We start from the raw sequence: 22,895 nt of genomic DNA, 5'->3' as shown, positions 1-22,895 counted from the left end.
GATGTAAGCTCGCATGAGCAGGGCCCTCTTCCCTTCTGTCTCCTTACCCGTTCTTCTCCTCCGTGTTTATTGCATCAGCCTGCCTGGAGTTTCTGAAGTATTGGTACTTTTTGCTTATTGTTCTGTACTGTTATACCCTGTATAGTCTACTATTTGTACTATGTGGGGCGCTGCGGAAATCTTGTGGCGCCTAACAAATAAACTATAACAATAATAATTATAATAATATTGGACGTATACCGCAGCGTCTTGTGTAGTAGAGAACAGCAGACCTGCCCCTGATTTCAACAGCACAGGTATCTTGAGATCCGTGCCTTGATGAATTCAGGAGTACGCAAAGCCTAAATACATGCATATAATACTGAACGCGGGTTGCGTTTAGAATGTGTACCTTGATGAATCAGGTCCACTGTCTCTTTATGGATAGGCCACACCACTTCTCTGCCTGTCATAAAAAAAAAAGACAACTTGGAGGCTGACATGTTATGTTCTGAAACTGTCTTCATAAAAGAGCAGCCAATAATTCACTGGCAACTAATCACACCCCTGGAGCATGAAACAGTTTGCAAATGGGCTAAATATTGGTTCAGCCCACAAAATGACAAACTCTCTGTGCCTGATTCATTAAGGAAAGGAAAGAAAAAAAAAGAGTAACCTTGCACCTTGACAAAACCATGTTGCATTGAAAGTTGGGGCAAATTTAAAATGTGGGGACATATTTGTAGTTGGGGGTAGGGCATGTTCTAGATCAACTTTAAATTTCAGTATACAAATAAAGCTATCAAGTGGTGCATGAAGAAATAGCCAGTATTTATCTTATCTGCAAAATAATAAACTAATTTGCATTGTAAAATGGTTTGTCCAGGAGAAAATGTACTATTTTTTTTGCCATATTTTCCTTAAATGAATCAGGCCACCTGTGTCTAGGGGATTGCGACATTTTAAGGATAGCCTCTAAACTCATCATACATCCACATTGGTCTTCTAAAAATCAAATGAACAAATAACAAGAACTTTGTAGTTAGGTATGCATTCCCCTCCTCAAACTACACCTGCTGAATCGGTTATATTCTGCTATTTGCATAGAATGTCATGGTAATTAAGGAGGTCATGCAAGACAGCTAGGTTGGGGGGAACAGAGAGAGAAATGCAACCAAAGTTGAAAGATAGCAATCAGAGCCAGCATTTTTCAATTCACTATTGACAATTACGATCCTCATCGGGCCCGGCTCCCTCTAGTGGCCAGCAGCGGTATAGTCTACACTCTGAGCTCTGCTGTCTCCTCCCTGTTACATTCCAGAAGATCCCAGGGTCAGAGGCAGCCTCCAGCAATGTGTCCGGGATCACAGATTATTAGCGATCCTGCCACACAAACATTACTGCACTAGAAGCCTCTAGGCTAACCAGGGCTTCTCAGCTAGTCTTGCAGCACCCTGCCAGGTAACCAGCTGGACCCCCTGACCTCACATAACCGGTCCTACTCCTGACCCTGATGTGCTGCCTACTTCACCATCCATGGCATTACTAGTTCCCTAAATGAACCAACCTTGCCCTCGCTCTTTATTGCAGATTAGCGCTTCTGCACATGCTGCCTCATCTGCAACTACCCACTCAATGCCCCCTGTTCCAACCACTCCTACCCCATCATTGCTTTGCCCGCTGACCACTCCTATCCCCTCTGCTGCACCACTAACCACTCCTACCCCCAGCTCCCCTCCCTGTGAGTCACGGAACATGGTGGAGTGCAGTGAGCAGCAGGGGGAGGGCTGGAGCCCTGCACGTTAACTCCGGTGGTGCCAACTTTTACCAAAGAAGACCCCCATGTAATATGGCCCGATGGATTCCCACCAAGAGAGAAAAGTTTGGAGTGGGTGAGTCAGTCATACCTACAACACTTCCCTGTAGTGCATTCCCGCAGCAATGTTACCTTCTCAAGTATATTGCTAGCTGTTCCGAACAGCTCTGCCTCCCGCAGTACATTGCATTTGAATTTCTGCTTACATGTGAGTGGTTGGACACTGACAAGTCTGGGGTCTAACTTTTAACTCGTGCAGAGCTTTTCTGCATCCCTGACAAACTGTTACTGCTGTGCAGATTTCGGGAAACCATTCTGCTATGTGCATATGTTACTATCATTACTATGTGTTCCTGAGTATAAGACATACAGATTTTTATTTTTTTTATCAGAAAATGAGATTTCTTTTATCTTGCATTTTATTTACATAATAACCATGAAATACACATTGTTGTTTTCATTAGCTGCAGTTGTAACTTGACTGGCTACCCACACTGTATCCCCTCTTTGTCCCACTAACCTGTCCTTGCTCTATCATTGGGAATTATATAATAGTAGCTGTATTGTACATGCAGAAGATGTAGACTATATTTATCTATTGATCTTGCGTATGTATTTCACAAACAGAGGCTATACCCTGGCTGTGTGCTGCTACTTAAAACAAGTATAACAGGTTAATAATAATAAAAAAACAATATATATATTAATCTATCCTCTCAGTATAGACCCAGGGGGGCAGTGTTATGGTGCAGTACAAAACCCTGGCAGTTATTTTACCTAATCCTGCACCTGAATCACCAAACCACACCCACTCTTTGGATCCTAGCGGCATGGTGTATTCTGTGTGAGGCCTCTCGTCTCAGAGTCAATTTACTTCCACCCCAGGGCATAGTTTACCTTGATTTTGTGTCCATCCTGCTCCTCTGATCATTTACAAACAGGTGTAGGCTGCAGGGTGCAATAAGAGATAACACCCTGGTGATTGTCAAGATTTGTATTTCATATTGGGGTAACTTTTGTCTCTCCAGCTGTTATTGATTAGAGAGGTGACTGTCAGTTTCTACAGCGTTTCTCTGAATATTGTCCCATTCTTTAGCTGGATGCAAACTTTTGCACATTTCCCCAGCAGAGTTTGATCTTTCAGTACTGCTCCACACCACAAAGCAGAGCGATTGGACCTTCATTGTCCTGGTCATATTCATTAATTCTGTGAAATGAAAACGTGTGGAATGGTGAAAACAAAGCACAACTCAACAAATTGCCTGTTCTGCTGCTAAATTTGATTTCTGTGGAATGTCATTCTTATCTCTGTTGATCTACAGTTCCCAGTGGCTGGCAGGGCATGCTGTAAATTGTAATTCATAGCACAAAATCCCTCCCCCTGCTTTGGAAGCAAAACAAAATTTGCTTGTGGACAGCTAAGGTGGTCCTGATGAACATCTGAAAGATATTGTCACTTGTGGATCAGGATCAGCTAGTTTATTGTTCCTCTATATGTCTAAAACAACCTAATTGGACAACCGAATTGCAGGGTCTGTGGGCTCCCTTAGCTTGAAAATCTGAAGAGTGTAAATGCTTCAATGTGCTAGTGGAGTGTGGAACTGAGACTATGTCCTTCCTTCTGTCAGTGCACTAATGGTGATAATATAGGACTGGGCGGCTAGAGATCACAACATACCCGCTATCAGTGGATCTACCAGTGTGTCTAATTCCTTTCTCTATCTCTCGCATGGAGTGTAAAGTTCAGAGGTGTTTCATTTGCACACTGAGAGCAGGAAACCTGAGTCATGTCTATTCACTGCTTTCTGTCTGCTTCCATCAATCTAGGTAAGAACAGCATTATCACAGCTTAATGACTGCCAACACAGGAAGTTTTTGGAAAGTGAAATAACATTATAAAGATAGAGAACTGGAAACAAGGAGGCGGCATGCCCAGCAATGTTTAGTGGGTGGAGGCTGAACGTGATGATAATGTTGCTGTGTTGAAGATTTTGTTAAATCCCTAATGTTTCATTCTGAGAACTGCCACATAGTTGGAAAAAGTTTAATTAAAATGCCAGGGTTATTTTACCACTGGGTGTATATATAATAAATATAAATATATATATAAATATAAATATATATATATATATATATATATATATATATATATATATATATATATTTTAGCCACACCTGTTAATTATTGAATTGAGGTGTATAAAATCAAGCACCTAGTCATGCAGTCTCCATTTGCAAATATTTGTGATACAAAATGGGTCGTTCTGAAGAGCTCAGTGTCTAAAAGCGTGGTACTGTGATAGGATGCCACCTTTGCAATAAGACGGTTCGTGAAATTTCATCCCTTCTGGATATTCCACAGTCAACTGTAAGTGATATTATTAGAAAGTGGAAGCGTTTCGGAACAACAGCAACTCAGCCACGAAGTGGAAGACCACGTAATTTTGGACAATGATATGCTTCCAACTTTGTGTGAATAGTTTGGGGAAGGCCCTTTTGTATTCCGACATGACTGTGCCCCAGTGCACAAAGCAAGCTCTACAAAGACATGGTTTGGTGTGGAAGAACTTGACTGGCCCGCACAGAGCCCTGACCTCAACCCTATCAAACAACTTTAGGATGAACTGTAACGGAGATTGTGAGCCAGGCCTTCTCGTCCAACATCAATGCCTGACCTCATAAATGCTCTACAGAATGAATGGGTGCAAATTCCTTCAGAAACACTCCAACATCTTGTGGAAAGTTTTCCAAGAAGAGTGGAAGCTGTTATCGCTGCAAAAGGGGGACCGACTCTATATTAAAGTATATGCATTTCAATGTCATTGAAGTCCCTGTTGGTGAAATGGTCAAGTGTTGCTTAACTAAATACGTTCGCCATGGTCTCATTCACTACTCAGCTGCAGGTTGCCCTGGAGCATGGAGTTGTTTCTCTAACATGACAGACACTGAGTGAATGACAACGTTTCACACTTGCTGTTCAGAAATGCACTGTGTTTGATTCATGGACGGCGCCAGTGATGTTAATGTAGCCTAGATCACTCAATTCATGGCTTTTTGACGTGTATCAGATACCATCATGAAACTGTTGTAAAGATGTGGGAAGAGTTTAAGCCTATCTATAATGGAAGGGGGATGTAAAACTTTCCTGTTTTTACAGAGCTGCCGTTAATTGTCAGTTTAACACAGAACAATGTATTATACACTATCCGTGTTACAAGGTTGCTTTGTTGTATAAGATTAGTAGTACTATATAGTTGTTGAAAATGATACAACAGACACTATTTGGGTCAAACTCTACTGGAAAAAAGTTATGTTGACCTTCTGTAGACTTTTTTTTTTTTCTACATAAACCTTTTCTGTTTCTTAACCAGAACTGCCGAGTTCTTCCCTCTCTTCCGTAGACTGCTTGTCAGTAGTGTGACAAGTGAGGGGATACATATGTGGCCAGCTTCAGCCAGTTGTGAGCGTTGAAATTCTCAAAGCAGTTGCAGAGTCTACCTTGATCTGGGCCCAGTATGTAATTCTGTGTAATGCTGGTGTAGAGGTGTTTGAATCGAACAGAAAATCTGGTCCGTGCTGCTTTCCTCCAGTTTGTGAAACTTGTTCATGTGAATTTTTTTTTTTATAAACTTTGTAAAGCAAAAGAAGCAGATATTTCTCCAGCGATTGCTGAGAAGGCATATGATTTTTATTATTACTATTTATTTATATAGCGCCACTAATTCCGCAGCGCTGTACAGAGAGCACACTCACATCAGTCCCTGCCCCATTGGTGCTTACAGTCTAAATTCCCTAACACACACAGACTAGGGTCAATGTGCTAGCAGCCAATTAACCTACCTTTTGGAGTGTGGGAGGAAACCGGAGCACCTGGAGGAAACCCACGCAAACACGGGGAGAACATACAAACTCCTCACAGATAAGGCCATGGTCGGGAATTGAACTCATGACCCCAGTACTGTAAGGCAGAAGTGCTAACCACTTAGCCACCATGCTGATTGTATTTATTCTTTCATTATTTTTTTTTTATCTGTGGTGATTAATTAAATTCCGCTCTTCCCTTCTCTTTAGCCATTTACAACTTCCCGGCGACACACGAAGAAGAACTCAGCCTTCAGGTGGGGGACACAGTGCAGATATTTGAGACATATGAAGGTGAGTGCATCATAGCTCGGGGCTCCTATTTGTCCAGATTTCTCGAGGACAGTCCTGATTTTTTTTGTCTATATCTATAAAGCTATCCACAAATGAAGCAATTTGTTCAGTAAATATATGACCAATCTGGTCTATCTCCAACCAACACAAATCATTGAACTAAAATCTGATCAGATTTTTTAGAATAGAAGCTGAAACATCCAATTAGCCCATAATCTCCTAGACAGGTGTTTGTGACCAATGTGGTGCTACTGTTTGGTGGCCCAACACCAGAACAGCCGAAAATATCCAGTTTGGTCATCCACACCTGGTGGTAGATTTATCAATCCTTCTAAAAAGGAAAAGTGGTGGGGTTGTCCATAGCAACCAATCAGATTCTAGCTATCATTGATCTAATACAGTCTAGAAAATAACTGGAATCTGATTGGTTGCTATGGACAACACCTCCACTTTTAATTTTTAGACGTTTTAGTAAATCCTGGTCATTCAGCAATCGGGATTGCCACTGTGTGAGCACTGCAACTCTGAATTATTAACTTTTGTAGAATTCAGGCTCATGGTCTTACAGGATTAGCGGAAATATAACTGTTACTGCACTCGGCAGCTAAAAAGAAGCAAAGGGTAGGAATTATACACTGCGAGGACTTGTGTCACGTGGTCTTCCAGTCTTCTGCTCCTAAACAATCAGAGGCCTGATCATGGGAAATGTACCTGCATGAGTTACCCGGAGCTCATACCAGCTGCCGCTGTCAGACTTGTCATCAGGCGTGTAAAATGTAAACAGGATAGCACATGTTCTGCATGTTGTTATGAGAAGAGGTAAGCGAGTGTGTTACACAGACTGACAGTGAGAACCTTTAGCATTGTAACAAAGAGAAATAACAGGTGAAAAATGCAAAATGGTGTATAAAGGTATATGTATAAATGGAGCCTAATGATGCCATCACTTATAATAAATATCATGCTCCCTATTTTACCAGTATAAAAGCATAGAAACATAGAATTTGATGGCAGATAAGAACCGCTTGGCCCATCTAGTCTGCCCATTTTTTAATCTATGGTAACCTCAAACCTTATTTGATCCTTTATGCTTTGCAAGGATATCCTTATGTGTGTCCCAAGCATGTTTAAATTGCTCTACTGTATTACCTCTACCACCTCTGATGGGAGGCTATTCCACTGATCCACTAGCCTTTCTGTGAAGTCATTTTTCTCAAATCTCCTCTGAATATACTTCCCTCCAGTGTCGGTGCATGTCCTTGTGTTGTAATACTTCTATTCCTTTGAAGGCTGTTTCCCTCCTGTACCTCGTTAAATCCCTAGATATATTTGAAAGTTTCTATTGTCCCCGTTCCCTTCTCTGCTCCGCACTATATCTTTTAGACTTTCCGGGAAAGTTTTGTGCTGTAGACTATGCACCATTTTAGTTGCCCTTCTTTGTACAGTTTCTAATGTATTTATATCCTTCTGGGGATATGGTCTCCAGAACTGAACACAGTATTCTAGATGAGGCCGTACCAATGACCTACACAGTGGCATTATTACTTCTCTCTGTCTGCTACTGATTCCTCTCCCTATGTAACCAAGCATCTGACTTACCCTCCTCATTGCTTTGTTTACATTGCTTACTTTAAATCCACTGAAATTGTAACTAAAAGAATGCTGTATTCGTATGTATCTATATGGTTTCAGAACATCTTGTTAACTTGTAATATCCTTTTAATGTGCAGCTGAGGCATATTATATTATATTATATTATATTATTATGATAGAAGTCAGAGTGTGCGCTCTCTAACTGCATTGATTCTGTTGACCTTCAGCCTCAGTGCAGAAATCTCACATCTCCACCCACTCCCTTCACTGGGCAGAATGTGGTCATTGTGTACAGTGGCTCTTGTCTTGCAAGTCTTAACCCCTAATGTACTGTGGAAGCCAGCAGTTGTATACAGTATGTGTGATCATGTACAATACACACACACAAGGAATGGAAAAATGTTTTGCGCTTACAGCCACACAAATATCATTTTTAAAGATTACCGGGGACATTTATGGTGCAAAGAAAAGGGGTAAAGAAAAGAATTGTTGCTATCACATTTTCATTTGTTCCATTTTTCATAAATGCCCCCTATTATATTATGAGGTAGACACATAAATATATATATATATATATATATATATATATATATATATATATATATATATATATATATATATATATATATGGTTTCATACTCCAATCTCTTTTTTTTTAACTTATTTACAGGTTGGTATAGAGGAGTCACGTGGAAGAACAAATCAAAGAAGGTGAGTGATCTAATTGGTAGTGAGAAGCACATGATAAGCCGAAAGATCTGATTGGTCCCGAAAGCTAGAGACCATTTGTTTTAAACTTTCCCCGTAACTCACACTGGAGGTAGCCATTTTGTGGGCTGAATCAAGCTCCTTTAAGCAGTTTGGAACTAAGGACATCACTAAGGTATGAAGCACAGAATGACTTGTGCCTCAGTGGTGTCACTTGATCCTAATTAATGGATAGGCTGCATTTTAATAAATGTTGGCTCAGCACACAAAATGGCTGCCTTCACTGTGACTGGTGCACTTTATACTATATACTGAGCCAGGGGCAGACCTAGACCCGCCCACCACCAGTGATTGGCCCCACCCATTTTGATTGCCGTCTTGGGCCTAAATTTAAAGGACTTGTACTGCTAAGGGAGGCAATTGCCCCGATCGCCCCCCCTCCGGATTCGCCACTGTACTGGGTACATTTTGAATGACTGTTAAAAAATGGAGCGATGAAAACAGGGATTTGTTGTAAGAAGATAGAAAATAATAAATCTTAATGTTATGCAATAAAGCAACCTTGTAACAATGTATAGTACATGAGTAATGTGTATACTTTGATAATTTAGTGTACTAATCTGGTACCTCCCAGCTGACCCATCACATTGCCCTATAGTCCTTTCTGTGGTCCTGTTATGCAGACCTTTTATGCTTTATTCAATAGTCACTTCTTGTGTCCATGTAGAAAACTATAACCTGATGTTAGTGTGGACTTAGATCGTTGGCTGTTTGGAACGTTGAGTAGTTTGTGAATGGAGACGTCACCATTTCATTCCTCGATGTTCTCTTGATGCTGAAACCCTCCTGGTTCCAGACATCTTCCAGTGTTCTGTAAATTGTGTGTGTTACTCGGGTAATAGGAATCCTGGGGACCCACATGTAAATGTTACATGAGTACGGACATATATATTTGTGAATGGTCTTGGTAGCTTTTATTTTCATAAGCTGACTTGTATTTTAGGGTTAGTGGTCTTTTAGTAAAATGTGTGAGCTGATTAAAGTCCGCCTGTGTGCTTTATTGAACAAATACAGAACAACAAGTTGACCTATAAATATAGTTTATTTTCCTTGCTAGACCTCAGAATGTGGATTTTCTGTATGCCTATGTTTTGTGATGATTCATTTCTGTAATTGTATGTTGCTCTCAATATGAGCTCTCAACGTATAATCTGCAGAACTGTGTTTATTTTCCGAGCATTCCTTCAGAACAGCGTGTTTAACATCAGGATTGTGGGAGAGCACAGCCAGATATTAAGAAAGCAAAACAGACCAAATAATGTTACAGTAATATGCAATGGTACCGTCTAAATCACTCTATATACCGTCAGGGGAATTGCTGAACAACTATCACTCCAGGGAGCTACTACTGTATTTGGGATTAAGTGTTTTAAGATTACTTAATTTTCTAATTATTTTTTAGGTTTATGTTGTAGGATAGGGTAAACTGATTTTTTTTAACCATTCCTTGAATGTTAGAACAACTCTATTTACTCTGAAGATCATTTAGAAGATGTTCATAATACACAGCATATTTTTATAAATATCCAATTCACTGACTTTGATTAATAAATAAACTGCCTCAGTTCCAGCATAGTATGTTCCTTCTACCTTATGAAAGGATAAATCCACCTAAAAGAAATGAATGTTGTGTTCGTGTGCTGCTCTTACACATTAAACCCATTAGTGACTGAGCACAATATACCAGAGTAGTGACTCCACACAATATTCCAGCACACTGTCCTGCCCTTCAAAATATACCCGTGCTGTGAAAATGTGCATAGCCCATTCCTTCGACCAGTGTAGAATGAAAAGTATGTTCTCTGCTGGCTAGTGTACAATAAGAATCCATTCTCTGATTGCCAACATACAATACAGAGCTGTGTCTTTGGTGGCCGTTGTAGAGAGAGAAAGAAATCACAATCCGGAGGCTTCTATGGAGGGACCCTAGACATTCTCACATTTATCTAGAAATCTGATATGTACCAGGAGAGCATTTAAAGTAGCATAGATACACCATGCAAGTTACAAGACACACTCTACATATAATTTTATTATATGTATTTTATACCTCAAAACAGTGAAAGAAAAACACTTAACATGTGCAGCACACAATAATACTTATCTAATAAAACTGCACATATATATATATATATATATATATATATATATATATATATATATATATATATATATATATATATTTAACAATTATAAAAAGCCTATTGTTTTTCTACATATAACCTAATATATTTGATTAAACATACACATAATTTCTTACAGACACAAGTACCTCAACCTCATGAAGGTCTGGCTATTTTGACCTACTTCCACATTCCTATCTCTTGAGCCTTTTCCAGCTCAACTTTTAGCATTGATATTAATACTCATGACAGATGTGTCAATTTCTTTTCCCCTATTCTTTAAATCACAGTACATAGTTCAACTTGCTTCACTTGCATACAACTAAGTGGTACAGAATATTCAATCATTGTACTACACATGAGTCAGCATTTCATAAATATGAATAGCAAATAATGTAAAAACAAACATACACAAAGATACTATAATATATTTGTATTCCGAGAGCTTCTAACCAGTTAAATAAACTTAATGATTCATCATGATGCAATTTCTCTACTTCTGTTTTAATGTAGATACCTGTTGAGTTATCAGGAATATATACCAGCATATAGTCTAACACCATTCTGTTCTGTATGGTAACCGTATGAATGACAGATATTTCCACAGAAATATTTTGTAATGCAGTTTCGCTATGAACCTTTTCTAGCACTCTGGATAATAATGATCTAATATCCTTGATGGTTCTACTGACTGGATTCATGGGGAATAAAATAGCAAAATTTCCTGTCTGTTTTAGAAACTTCTGTCATATTTCTAGCTTTTGGAATAGAATCAACATGCCTAATTGCTTCCTGACATGTATTTTGGTAATGGGAAAGTCTTTTGCTCTGTAAAGAAATAGTATTCTTGATAAGTACTTCTTTATTCACTAATCGTGAATTCCTTTACACAGGGTTATATTATAAAATGTAGCTTTTTGATTGATCCCTACAGAGAGATATTACATTGACTATTGCTCATGGGGTGAGGTCCATTGTTTATAAAGCTAATTAAGCCAGAAACAGAAGTATCTAATTGTAGGCAGATATTCGGGTCACTCTGAGGATGAAATCCTCACCCATCCCCTAAACTACGATATTCCTCATTTCCTTTCCCTTCTGATATATCTTGTAATTGTAACACCGTTAATTTTATTTCAGAATCTGACGTTTTCTTTTCCTGAGAGGCCCAACAAAGAGTTGTGATATTCACTTCATCTGCAAGTGGTTTTGTCTGCCACCCAATGTAATTATACACCATTGGTTTTGGAAATTAGGTAGTAGTACATGTACCAAAGCAATGGTCACCACGTCTGTAGTGGCTATTTCAGCACTTTGTATCCATAAATGCCATACGAATGACTGATTTAGTCCATTTAAATAATCTGCAGGAAGTTCCCTTAAGTTTTATTTACCATTATGAATTTTAGATCAGTCCGTATTCCAAACAGGACAAACATCTGGATTGACAATTCCAATATGTGTCTATAGAAAAGTAAGTGATTGTCCAGAAGAGCATTAAGCCACAAACCCCTCATTAGACAATCGTGTTCTAACTTCATCGGGTAATGCTGGCTGTAGGAACTGGTTAATATCAGCCTGGTTCAAATTATAACAAGTGATGTTGATCTCTATCTCTTACCTAAATTTATGGGCTTCCTTTCAGTGAGATACTTAACCAGATTCCATAGATCACCTTCATGTTCTCTGGGGAACTGTCTTAGTGGGGCAATACGTTGTCTATCTGAAGCTTCAGATTTTTTGGCCCCTTGTATGTGCTGGACTAAAACTATCCACATTCCTTGAATGAGAGTGTCCTGATTCTCCAACCTCTCTGGGATCTCCAGTGGAAAGGGAGCAGGAGATGCTCTCAAAGTCTATGTGGGACTACATGTACTTGAGCTATTGCTCCCTGCGCTACAGAGGCCTATTGTACTAATGGTTGATGTTTCCATTGAGAAGCAGAGATTCTGAACCTTTTTTTCTCAGTGCAGAGAATTTTTAAACTGCCCAAATTCCCTTTTCTGGGGGAAACTAATCCATCTTTTGTTAATTTGTCCCAGTCATCTAAATATTTGACATTCTGTGAACTGCATTTGTACACACGCTGGTGTATCTGATGGTGGACATTTATCATTATGTCCCCAACTTCTCAAGTCACTCATTCAATCACACAAAAGTAGATGTTACTGATGTTATTACTGAGGGACATAAAGGATAAATCCAGATTTCTCCAATTCTTCTTTTATTGCAATCAATAGAGAGTAGAAGACCTCAGACATGTGTCCCGGGCATGCCAGTGCTCACTGTCTTCGATCCTGGGAACCATCTCAAATATGCCCATTGCAAGTTTGTTCGTAGACCTGGGACTTCAGGGAGTCTGGATACAGTTTCAAGTTCCTCTTCTCAATTTCCACAGGTTCCTGATCTAGCACCCTTGTCCCTAATAGTCCTCTCATACAAAGGAATAAACATTTTCAAGAAAGGTAAATACACTTCCCACTGAGCCAAGTAATCCCACTGAGGCTCCTTAATTAAGGTCAGGCTTGGTCAGGAGAACATTTCTTTCGCACAGCAGACTTTTCTCCATTCATGCAACCATTCATTTACCTCTTCCATTTCTCGGTGGTGCTACACTGTCCTGCAGAACAGCAGTATTTATTATAGACTTATACGAATTATGAACAAAAATTCCTACCAGAAATCTGACGAGTATAATTAGAATGTGTAATTTGTTACTTCAACATGAACTCAGATATTCAGGACAAGCAAAGGTTAGATGTAGTTCTGGCATTAGGAGGGATTTCCAGGCCCGCCCCTAGGCTTAAGGTAAAAGGTACCATACCTGTTTTGTGATGCTGAACTGCGCCCAGATATAACTCTACTCTCTCCTCCTTCTCCACGTGTCTACATACCACTTATATTCAAGATGGTCACTTTACTTTCATCTCTCTCGCTAATATAATATGCCTTTGTTCTCCATACATAAGGTAATGCATTTGATAATCCCTCGGCCAATACATTCATTTCTCACCGACACTTGTACCAATGTTTTAGTCCGACTTTTACAGATTTTGTTTTAATTATAAAGCTCTGGCTATTAGGACCTACCTTCACATACAATACCGGACCCATATCCTAGTGACCGGTGTATTTATCAGCACCCAGTGCATACCCATCTGGCAGGGCTGCTCTGTCTGTCCAGAAGCAACTCCGACAAATGGAAACTTTCAGATATTAGCCTCACTCTTTTATTACAGACTGCAAAATCTCCTCTGACATCATTAATCCTGATGGGATTGGTTATAAATCAAAATATATGTTACTATTAAATAGTGGCTTCACTTTTTTTTAAAACCGGGCTGCCGAATCTCAGTCAGCCATCAGGCCTTCTGGTAATCAAATAGTCCACTATACTCAGACCCCACTACTGTGCCGTAATCTGGCCCTGAATCCCAACTGTTTGTGCCCCATTTTTGTAATGGGCCCTGTGACAGGATGGACCACCTATGCCACCCTGGCTGTTGTTGCTGGGAACCGGCTGGGCTTACTTTGCCACCGTTCCCTTTCGTTATCCCAAATGTGCCCTCTTGCTGCAGTAGGAGGGGCTTACAATGCTGCCACCACTGAGCTCCTTCTATGGCACTCAGAACCACGTTCCTTCTGGGTCACTGACGCTGCTAGTGTACCTCGTTGCTGGTGTACCTGGGCTGGTGACTCCGGACCTCTTACTATGGATCCGAATTGCTGGGAATGGATCCTCCCTGGCCTATCACACTAACCAGGGCTGCATGAGTAGCAGGCAGAGCGCTGGTACTGGAAAGTTTGGGTCCAAACCTCAGAGACAGCCGGAGAACGGATTAGATTTAGGGTCTAATCTGTAGATCACAGGAATACAGCAATATTGAAGATGTTTCCAAGCAGGTCTTTGAAGCAAGATGTATTTGCTCTCACACACTAATGGGAGATACCAGTGTGATCAGGTCAGATGTTGAAATCAGAAGAACACATTTCAGTGTACAAGTCGGTGCATTTATACATTTCATACACATAGACACATACTATTTTTAGCATCAGGATATACTCTACGCAAACATGGATTTACATGCATCGCAAAGCTAACAAAATTTGCGCTTATCTATGAAATTCACTTTGGACAACAGGCCACATAGTAACGATCCCCTGCTGGGCTTTTGGCCAGAGCAGACATGACAATTCATCACAAAACTTCGTTAGCACTTCCTGCTATCAGACACCCTTGCACATATGCCTAATTGGAGGTTTCCACTAGCAACCTTACAAATCCTAAACAATGACACTTCAATACTAAATACCTCCCAATACACACAAGACCTCCATCCACAAAGGCCTGTTGTATCAGATAATGCATCAGAAATAAGGCATATTCTTTAGTAAGGTGAAAACAGGAAAAAACAGTTTCTACCCTGGTCTCAGAAATAATGATTTCCTATCTCAGAATATATACAATATTAAAAATAAGTGCATTGGCAATTTATATAAATCAGCGCTATTTCCCTTAAATAAATTGATACCATAAGTTATTTATGAGTGATCCAGTCACAGGCCTCAACTGTGAACAAGTTTATCCTTATGTCTATCCCAAGCATTTTTAAATTCTTCTCTATTACTTCTACCTCCTCTGTTGGAAGTTTATTACACCTATCTAATACACTTTTGGTGAAGTAATTCTTCCTCAAATTGCCACTAAACTTGATACCCTGTAATGGTGACGGGCTTAACTATGAAAATTTTACTATAGGTGGAGTTCTTTAAATTTAGGACTTTCACAGTGGGAAAAAAAAGCTCTAGGCTTGCCTCCATAAAAACAGAGAAGCTGTGGAAGAGATTAGTGGAAAGAAAACAATGAAACGCGTTCAGCTCTCAGTCTGGGTATTCTCAGCAACCTCTTGTTTGATTGTTACCTGGCAACACAGACATGGAAGCAAAATTGACTAGCATAAACATCTCGGGGCAAAGAGGGCGGACACAGAGCTTAAAATAAATGATTAAACAGTCTAAGTATAGCATTCATACATCTAAATTTAGCTTTCTATACTGCTGCATAGGTAATATTTACTAAGGCCGCTCATTAGAAGTATGTCCCTAATCGGCATACTGTTACCTTCTCTTATTCGCTCATTCTATTAATAAATGTCTTCACTTCTGTTCCTTTGTAATGGTCACTTCCTCTATTTGGACTACTAGATAGTGATATATTTGACAGGTTTGTTTTTAGTGAGGTCCTACTTTTGTGGGTATATACTGGACATTGGGAGGCTAAGATGGAATCGTCTGCGGAGATACAGAAGTTTGCACACTCTGGTGGGGAAAGTTTGGCAAATCCAAGACCATTCCTTGTTGAGTATTATTTAGGTGCATGAGTCCGGGTAATTTTGTACTTAAGTGAAAAAATGAGGTATCATTGTGTGACCGTATTTTGTTTTTACTGAGCGAGCAGTGATGGAAAAGGAATATTTAGGGAGACATTCCCCGTTTTATGGCTAGGTACACAGCCTTTTCTTACTCTCACAAAAGGACTTGTCACTAATATAATGGCAGGCATTCCATTGGACAAAGCACATTTCTGGGTTCACAGTGAAATAAATAGCTTCAAACACATAAAACTGATGTCCCCTCGCTCTCATTATTCATTGAAGATCTAAATGACCCTAAACGAAGCAGTATTTTGGAGAGAAACTTAAAAGCTTAAATTAAGGGAATGTTCCTAAACTGGAAGTATGTTGAAATTTGTAATGCCCTTTTTCCAAAGTATCAACAGACATGCCAACGTATGTGCCGAGCAAATTTAAGGGCTGTTTCCTAAGACCAATAAGTGGGTGCACACCTTGCAATGCATTCCGGAAGTTAGGTAGAAAATACTCTTCACTTACACAGCTACACTTAACCGTGGGCAGATCTTTATTTATTATGGTACTAGGATCAAGTTTTCCGGAAATAACGTTAAATATTGAATTTGGCAGGGAAAAATATCCATAGTGCAGAGTTGCACTGATTAGCAGATTCTCAATGCAGAACCTGCAGGATCTGGCTCTCATTAGTTAACAGGTTTATTTTCAGAGCACACAGCTTAATATTTGATGTAAAATCTCACAAGCTGCTACTATGTTTTATTTCTTTCCCACTTGAAATGGCTCAATGCCATCTTTTCGCTTGATACTGCAGCTTTTTAGCCAGGTTTGGCAAAGCATGGCTTAAAAGTAGAATAATTTTAATTAAGCTAATGGGGCTGCAGCTCTTTCTCAATTACTAAGATTGACTATTGTATAATTTTCTGGCTTGTTAAACTATACTAATGTGCTCCGTTTCGATCTTACTCTAATTGAGATACTGCTATCGTTAATACTGTGAAGAATGACGGAATTCTTGGCAAGAAAGTAATCGTTACTTATGTTTATCCTGTCCATCCATGACAAGTAAAGTTTTTCTTTATTGCATCAAATTATTAATCAAGGATTTTAATAGCTGGTGGATCGTATTATAGTGATCACTTATTGGCAGGAATGACTTGACGCAAATAGGGAAATTACCTGTTTTGTCAGAAAAATTATCATTTTATTTCTTTTTTTATATTTGGGTACAGGCATTAACTGTTTTGCTTTTTACACTGCTGACCAATCCTGATCTCTTCCTAAAGCTTTCTACCTGAGCCAGAACATATAGGGTACTTAATTGAGGCCCTTGAATTATCAAAAAAAAAATCTGCAAACAATGAGAGTTTGGTCTTGTTTAAGTGAATATTGACCCCAGCAAAATTTGTGGTGTTCTTAAATTATCTAGGTTAGGTACTTAATGGCTTTTATGAAAAATAAAGGGGATTACCATCAACCCTACTAAGGTGCAAAGTTCCAGGACACAAACACATACTTTTGTATGCATACACACTAGGGGCCTGATTCATTAAGAAACTTAAGCAAGAATTTGAGTAAGTTTTGTTACTTAGGTTTTCTGGACAAAACCATGTTGAAATGCAAGGGGTGTAAATTAGTTTATTATTTTGCACATAAGTTTAATACTGGCTGTTTTTTATTGTAGCACACAAATACTTGATATCTTATTTGTACACTGACATTTAAGGTTGATATTTGTGGGCTACATAGTAACATAGTAACATAGTTGATGAGGTTGAAAAAAGACACCAGTCCATCAAGTTAAACCTATTTTGGATCTCCTGCGATCCTGCACTTATATTTGAAATTAATCCGGAGTAGGCAACCGCCCATCTGTTTCAATTTTGAAAATCCCCCCAGACTCAATATTGCAATCCAATTTTTACCCTATATCCACTACTATCCTTTATTTTAAATTAACGGTCGTATCCCTGGATACACCTTTCCGCTAAAAATTTGTCTAACCCTTTCTTAAACATATCTATTGAATCTGCCATCACAACCTTCCCTGGCAATGAATTCCATATCTTGACTGCCCTTACTGTAAAGAACACCTTCCTTTGCTGGTTGTGAAATTTCCTCTCCTCTAACCTTAGGGGATGACCACGTGTCCTGTGTATGGTCCTTGGGGTAAAAAGTTTCCATGAAAGCTCTCTGTATTGACCCCTAATGTATTTGTACATAGTAATCATATCTCCCCTTAGACGCCTCTTTTCTAAAGTAAACATGCCTAAACTGGCTAACCTTTCCTCATAACTTAATGACTCCATACCCTTTATCAATTTTGTCGCCCTTCTCTGAACCCTTTCTAGTTCCAAATTATCTTTTTTATAGAGTGGTGCCCAGAACTGTACTGCATATTCAAGATGAGGTCTTACCAATGATTTATACAGTGGCAAAATTACACTGTCTTCCCTTGCATCTATGCCCCTTTTTATGGATGCCAATACTTTGTTTGCCCTTGCAGCTGCTGCTTGACATTGAGCACTATTGCTAAGTCTACTGTCTACGAGCACTCCCAAATCCTTTTCCATTATAGATTCTCCCAAATTAATTCCATTTAATTTATAGATTGCGTTCTTGTTTTTGATCCCTGAATGCATAACCTTACATTTATCTGTGTTAAACCTCATATTCCATTTAGCCACCCAATCCTCCAGTTTATTTAAGTCCCTCTGTAGAGAAGCTACATCTTGCTCTGATTTTATTACCTTACAGAGTTTAGTGTCATCTGCAAAAATAGAAACTTTACTCTCTAAACCATCACCAAGGTCATTAATAAATATATTAAAAAGGAGTGGTCCCAGCACGGAACCTTGAGGAACTCCACTTAAGACCTTTGACCAATTAGAAAATGTTCCATTTATCACAACTCTCTGTTCCCTATTCTCTAACCAGTTTTCGATCCAAGTACAAATTTTGATTTCTAGACCCAGTTCCCTTATTTTGTAAACCAACCTCATGAAAAAACAGCCAGTATTAAACTTATGTGCAAAATAATAAACTAATTTACACCCCTTGCATTGCAACATGGTTGCGATGCAAGGGGTGTAAACAAGGAGCTTATTAGTTTTCCAAGAGAAGTGGTGTAGATAGAGAATAGCAGAGGACCTAGGACTGAGCCTTGCGGTACTACAACTGATAAAGGAAGCGGAGCAGAGGTGGATCTAGAGAAATTAACACTGAAAGAGGGATTAGATAGGCAGGATGAGAACCAGGATAGGACAGCGCCTTCAAGACCTAGGGATTGTAGCGTTTGTATGAGGAGAGTGGTCAACAGTGTCAAATGCAGCAGAGAGATCCAGGAGAATTAGAAATAGCTTTTACTTTTTGCTGTGATCAAATCATTGACAACCTTGGTCAGCGCAATCTCTGTGGAGTGTTGAGAACCTGACTGAAGAGAATCCAACAGGTTGTTTGCTGTAAGAAAGTGTGTGAGGCGAGTGTAGGCAATTCTCTCGAGAAGCTTGGACAGGCATGGGAGCTGAGAGATGGGGCAGTAATTTGAGAGTTTGGGTCAGAATTTTGTTTTTCATCATCTATACCCACATTATATGTAATGTGTGTGTGTCTCTATATAAATATACATGTGTAAATTGTAAACAAAAAAGAAAGTTTACATCATTATGCTAAATCCATTACAAACTATTTTTAATTTACTACACATGATTCTAAGATAATAGATATATAATGTATCATAACATGCTCAAAAATAGTGATTTGTGTCAAACATAGCAAACTATACACATATATAATGTGTATATGCATAGGAATGACATAAGTTGACATTATATATAAAATAATAGCATACTCAATTATAATTTTAGATCATGATTGTAAATGAACATAAAAGTATAACCCTGTTCTAAATAGTAGGTGGTAGAATACTTGCATATAAAGTTATGAGCTCATAATAAAGATTGTAAAACACAGACATAATAAGGAAACGGACAAAACAGAAAGGAAAGTTGCTCATTCAATTTATAGGTGGACAGCAGGTGCTTGAAGGGGTGGGGGTTATCCTGAAAGGAGCACAGGTAGAGAAAAATCCCCCTGCACACCGCTGTTAACCAGTAACCGCTGATATTTCTATTTGTACATAAAAATGCAGAAATCTCAGTTACACACATTTGCAAACGCAGAATAAGCCACCCGCCACGTCACGGCGCTCCTGCTAATAGGATGGTCCCAACTGACAAAAGAGAGAGAGAGAAAGGAAGTATAGTTACATTGTGGAAGTTTGTCCTAAATCCTTGTTTTGTCAGTCACTTCGTTAGGGAAATAGGATATTGCTCATTGTTTTTTTTTGTTTTTTTTTATATTTTTAGGGTTGCACTGGGAAAATAGGTTAAAGAAAAATGCACAAAAAATAATGTAGAGTTCTGTTTTGGCCTAATTATAAATCTTGCTTCACCTACACTAAATCCCCTGTACTATATTTCTCTCTCTCTATCTCCCCTCTCTTCCCCCTCTCCATAGATACAACGTGTACATAAAGTGTGTTTGTATAGGTCTTTAAATAAACTTCCATATGTGTATACTCTAAGCAGAGACATAAGCTGAAAGTGATGGGGAGCAGTGTAAATAATAGGGGCATGATCCAAGCCCCCTGGCGCAGCCACTTGTTAGGAAGTCTATACTGAGTTTATCTAGTCGCTGAGACAACATATAAACGCGTGAATGCAGTGGGGGAAAGATCACAAAACATGTCCATGTAAATACCTGAACAACATTCTTGAATGATGTTAAAGCAGTTTATGGTACTTTCCCAGAGATCAATAAGACACTACTCAGCGTTAGGAAGTGAAAACAGGAAGACGCAGACTGACTGACAGGGCAGCCAGTCTGCAGGTAGACGTAGAAAGAGGAACAGTAAGGGATATATATTCTGAGTGGGTGTGGCCAGGGACCACATACAGGACAGATAAGATATCTAGTAGAGCTCTGAGGACAAAGTTCAGTCTTGTACATCAGCAGATCCGTTCTAAGCTGTGACACACAGTGAACCAGACTTAAAAGAAATAAAAACACGTTGGAGATATGTTTGTTTTTCATGTAGAGGTGCGTTTCATACCAGTATGACGGTAACATCACATTGCTTCTCTGTGCTGTTGAAGACCCTGCTATTTACAATATATAACTCTGTGGCTTCCTGGTTACCTACATTCCCCTCCACATGACACTGCCCCTGTCCTCAGGTAGTGACAGGAGTGGATAGATCACTTGCCTCTCACAAGATCAGTACATTCATTTCCTGAAACATTATGTGCTGCTGTGAATATTCAGATGAGTTTTTAAGCTGGGTGCATAACAGATTGGTAGGAGATAAAGATTGCATAAATATAAGGTACTCTGATCAAAGTTTGGAGGTATGTGCTGCGCAGGGTGATGAATAAAGTTTGTGACCTCTCTGGTCACAACTTTGCGCACCCCACATTTCACAGCGTAACAGACCAAGATTCTGAAGAACATTTTTAGACCGACTGGGGTTTTGTTTTGGACAAGTCTCATGTTGATTTTTGATCAGTTGAACTACTGAAAAAACTCCTCACTCACTTAATGCAAATAGGTCTAGAATTGAGCGTGTGTATTTTGTTGAACCTTTACCGAAATAAAGTTAAATAGGTTATATTTATGGTGGGTTATTTAAACAATGTGTCATTGTTTGTCTGTTTTTTTGTTTGTTTTCAACAAAACTTATGAAGCATCCAAACTGCTGGCCTATACTGCATACCAAGTTTACATTCTTTGGAGATGCATTCAGTATGCTCGGGGAAAATATACATGATAAAAGCAGAAAACATCTTTTCGAAGTTCAAACTACAATTTAGTACTAATTCCATTTGAGCTCTTTGTGATTTCCCCAACATTCCACAAAAGGCCTCCTAACATAATGTGATCCAATCTGTGTTCTTCAGGTTGGCATGTGGTCTTTCCCAGAAGATGAATCAAGCAAAATCCTCACATCCCCTCCATTCCCAGATGGATAATCCCAGTGTATGTAACAATATCAGGCACAGCACAGATATGTCTGCACTTTGTTGACAGCAATCATTCGAGTATACTGAGGTATAATCTCTGACTTCCATGTTTTATGCCATATAGGCCTACAGACTTACTGCAAAGCTCTTATTGTGCAGGAACCTTCATGACTATCATGTGCACTATGAGGTGCAGGCCTTTGAAATCAGGCCCATAAAATCACTGTTTGCACATGGTGGATACAGTAAAAAGATCACTACAAAATCCATCCTCTTCCACTTTTAGACCATCCCCTTCATTAATTCAAACCTTTCTTCTAATCTCAAGCCCTTTTCTGGAATGAGAACCACCCACCTGTAAGACAGGAACATCTCCCAACCTTTGTGGTCTCCACCCCTTGTAAGTTGCCTCCCCCATTTTAACCCCTTTGATGATTTCTGAGTTGGGGGGTTTAGGCTCAACCTGTCGTTTCATCAAACTTTGCAGGGCACATATGTTTTAGGTTAGGTACCATAAGATGTCTTGCCTAAGTATCGGTGCACGTGGGACACAAAAGGACCATTGTAATATTCTGTTTCTACCTAAAAATGTGGATGGAAGCCATTTTATTTGAATGCAAACATTGCAGAAATGTCACCTGTCCTTTTTAGTTGTGGATGTTTTCAGCCAACTTTTCTTACTGTGGTGTGAATACTGTATATGCTGCAGTTGGTTCCTGCTCAAAATGCAATTTAAAATTTGAGTCTTGACCTACAAAACCCTCAGTCACGTTGCACCTTCTTACATGTCCCTCATCCCCAGATCCTCAACCTAACGGAACCTCTTCTCTGTTCATCACTTCCTGCTCTCTCAGGCCTCACCAATTCTTTGAATCTGTCTTCCTCCTGCCACCAGATACTTGGGGCTAGATTTATTAAACTGCGGGTTTGAAAAAGTGGAGATGTTGCCTATAGCAACCAATTAGATTCTAGCTGTCATTTTATAGAATATACTAAATAAATGATAACTAGAATTTGATTGGTTGCTATAGGCAACATCTCCTCTTTTTCAAACCCGCAGTTTAGTAAATCT

The 22,895-nt window shown here is 39.3% G+C and overlaps 1 protein-coding gene across 1 annotated transcript in view; it reads left to right on the top strand.

Annotated features, from left to right (window-relative positions):
* The first annotated feature begins 1,313 nt into the window (after nucleotides 1–1,313).
* DOCK5 (dedicator of cytokinesis 5) overlaps nucleotides 1,314–22,895 on the top strand; it is an 82,941-nt gene continuing 61,359 nt past the window's right edge. The window contains exons 1-3 of the mRNA XM_075207191.1: nucleotides 1,314–1,871; nucleotides 5,867–5,950; nucleotides 8,214–8,254. Of these exons, the coding sequence (XP_075063292.1) occupies nucleotides 1,829–1,871; nucleotides 5,867–5,950; nucleotides 8,214–8,254 (168 nt within the window). The 5' untranslated portion in view covers nucleotides 1,314–1,828. The remainder of the gene's footprint in view (nucleotides 1,872–5,866; nucleotides 5,951–8,213; nucleotides 8,255–22,895) is intronic.

Source organism: Mixophyes fleayi, chromosome 4, assembly GCF_038048845.1.
Source record: "Mixophyes fleayi isolate aMixFle1 chromosome 4, aMixFle1.hap1, whole genome shotgun sequence".
Classification (NCBI taxonomy): domain Eukaryota; kingdom Metazoa; phylum Chordata; class Amphibia; order Anura; family Limnodynastidae; genus Mixophyes; species Mixophyes fleayi.
This window is presented reverse-complemented; position numbering and strand designations above follow the sequence as displayed.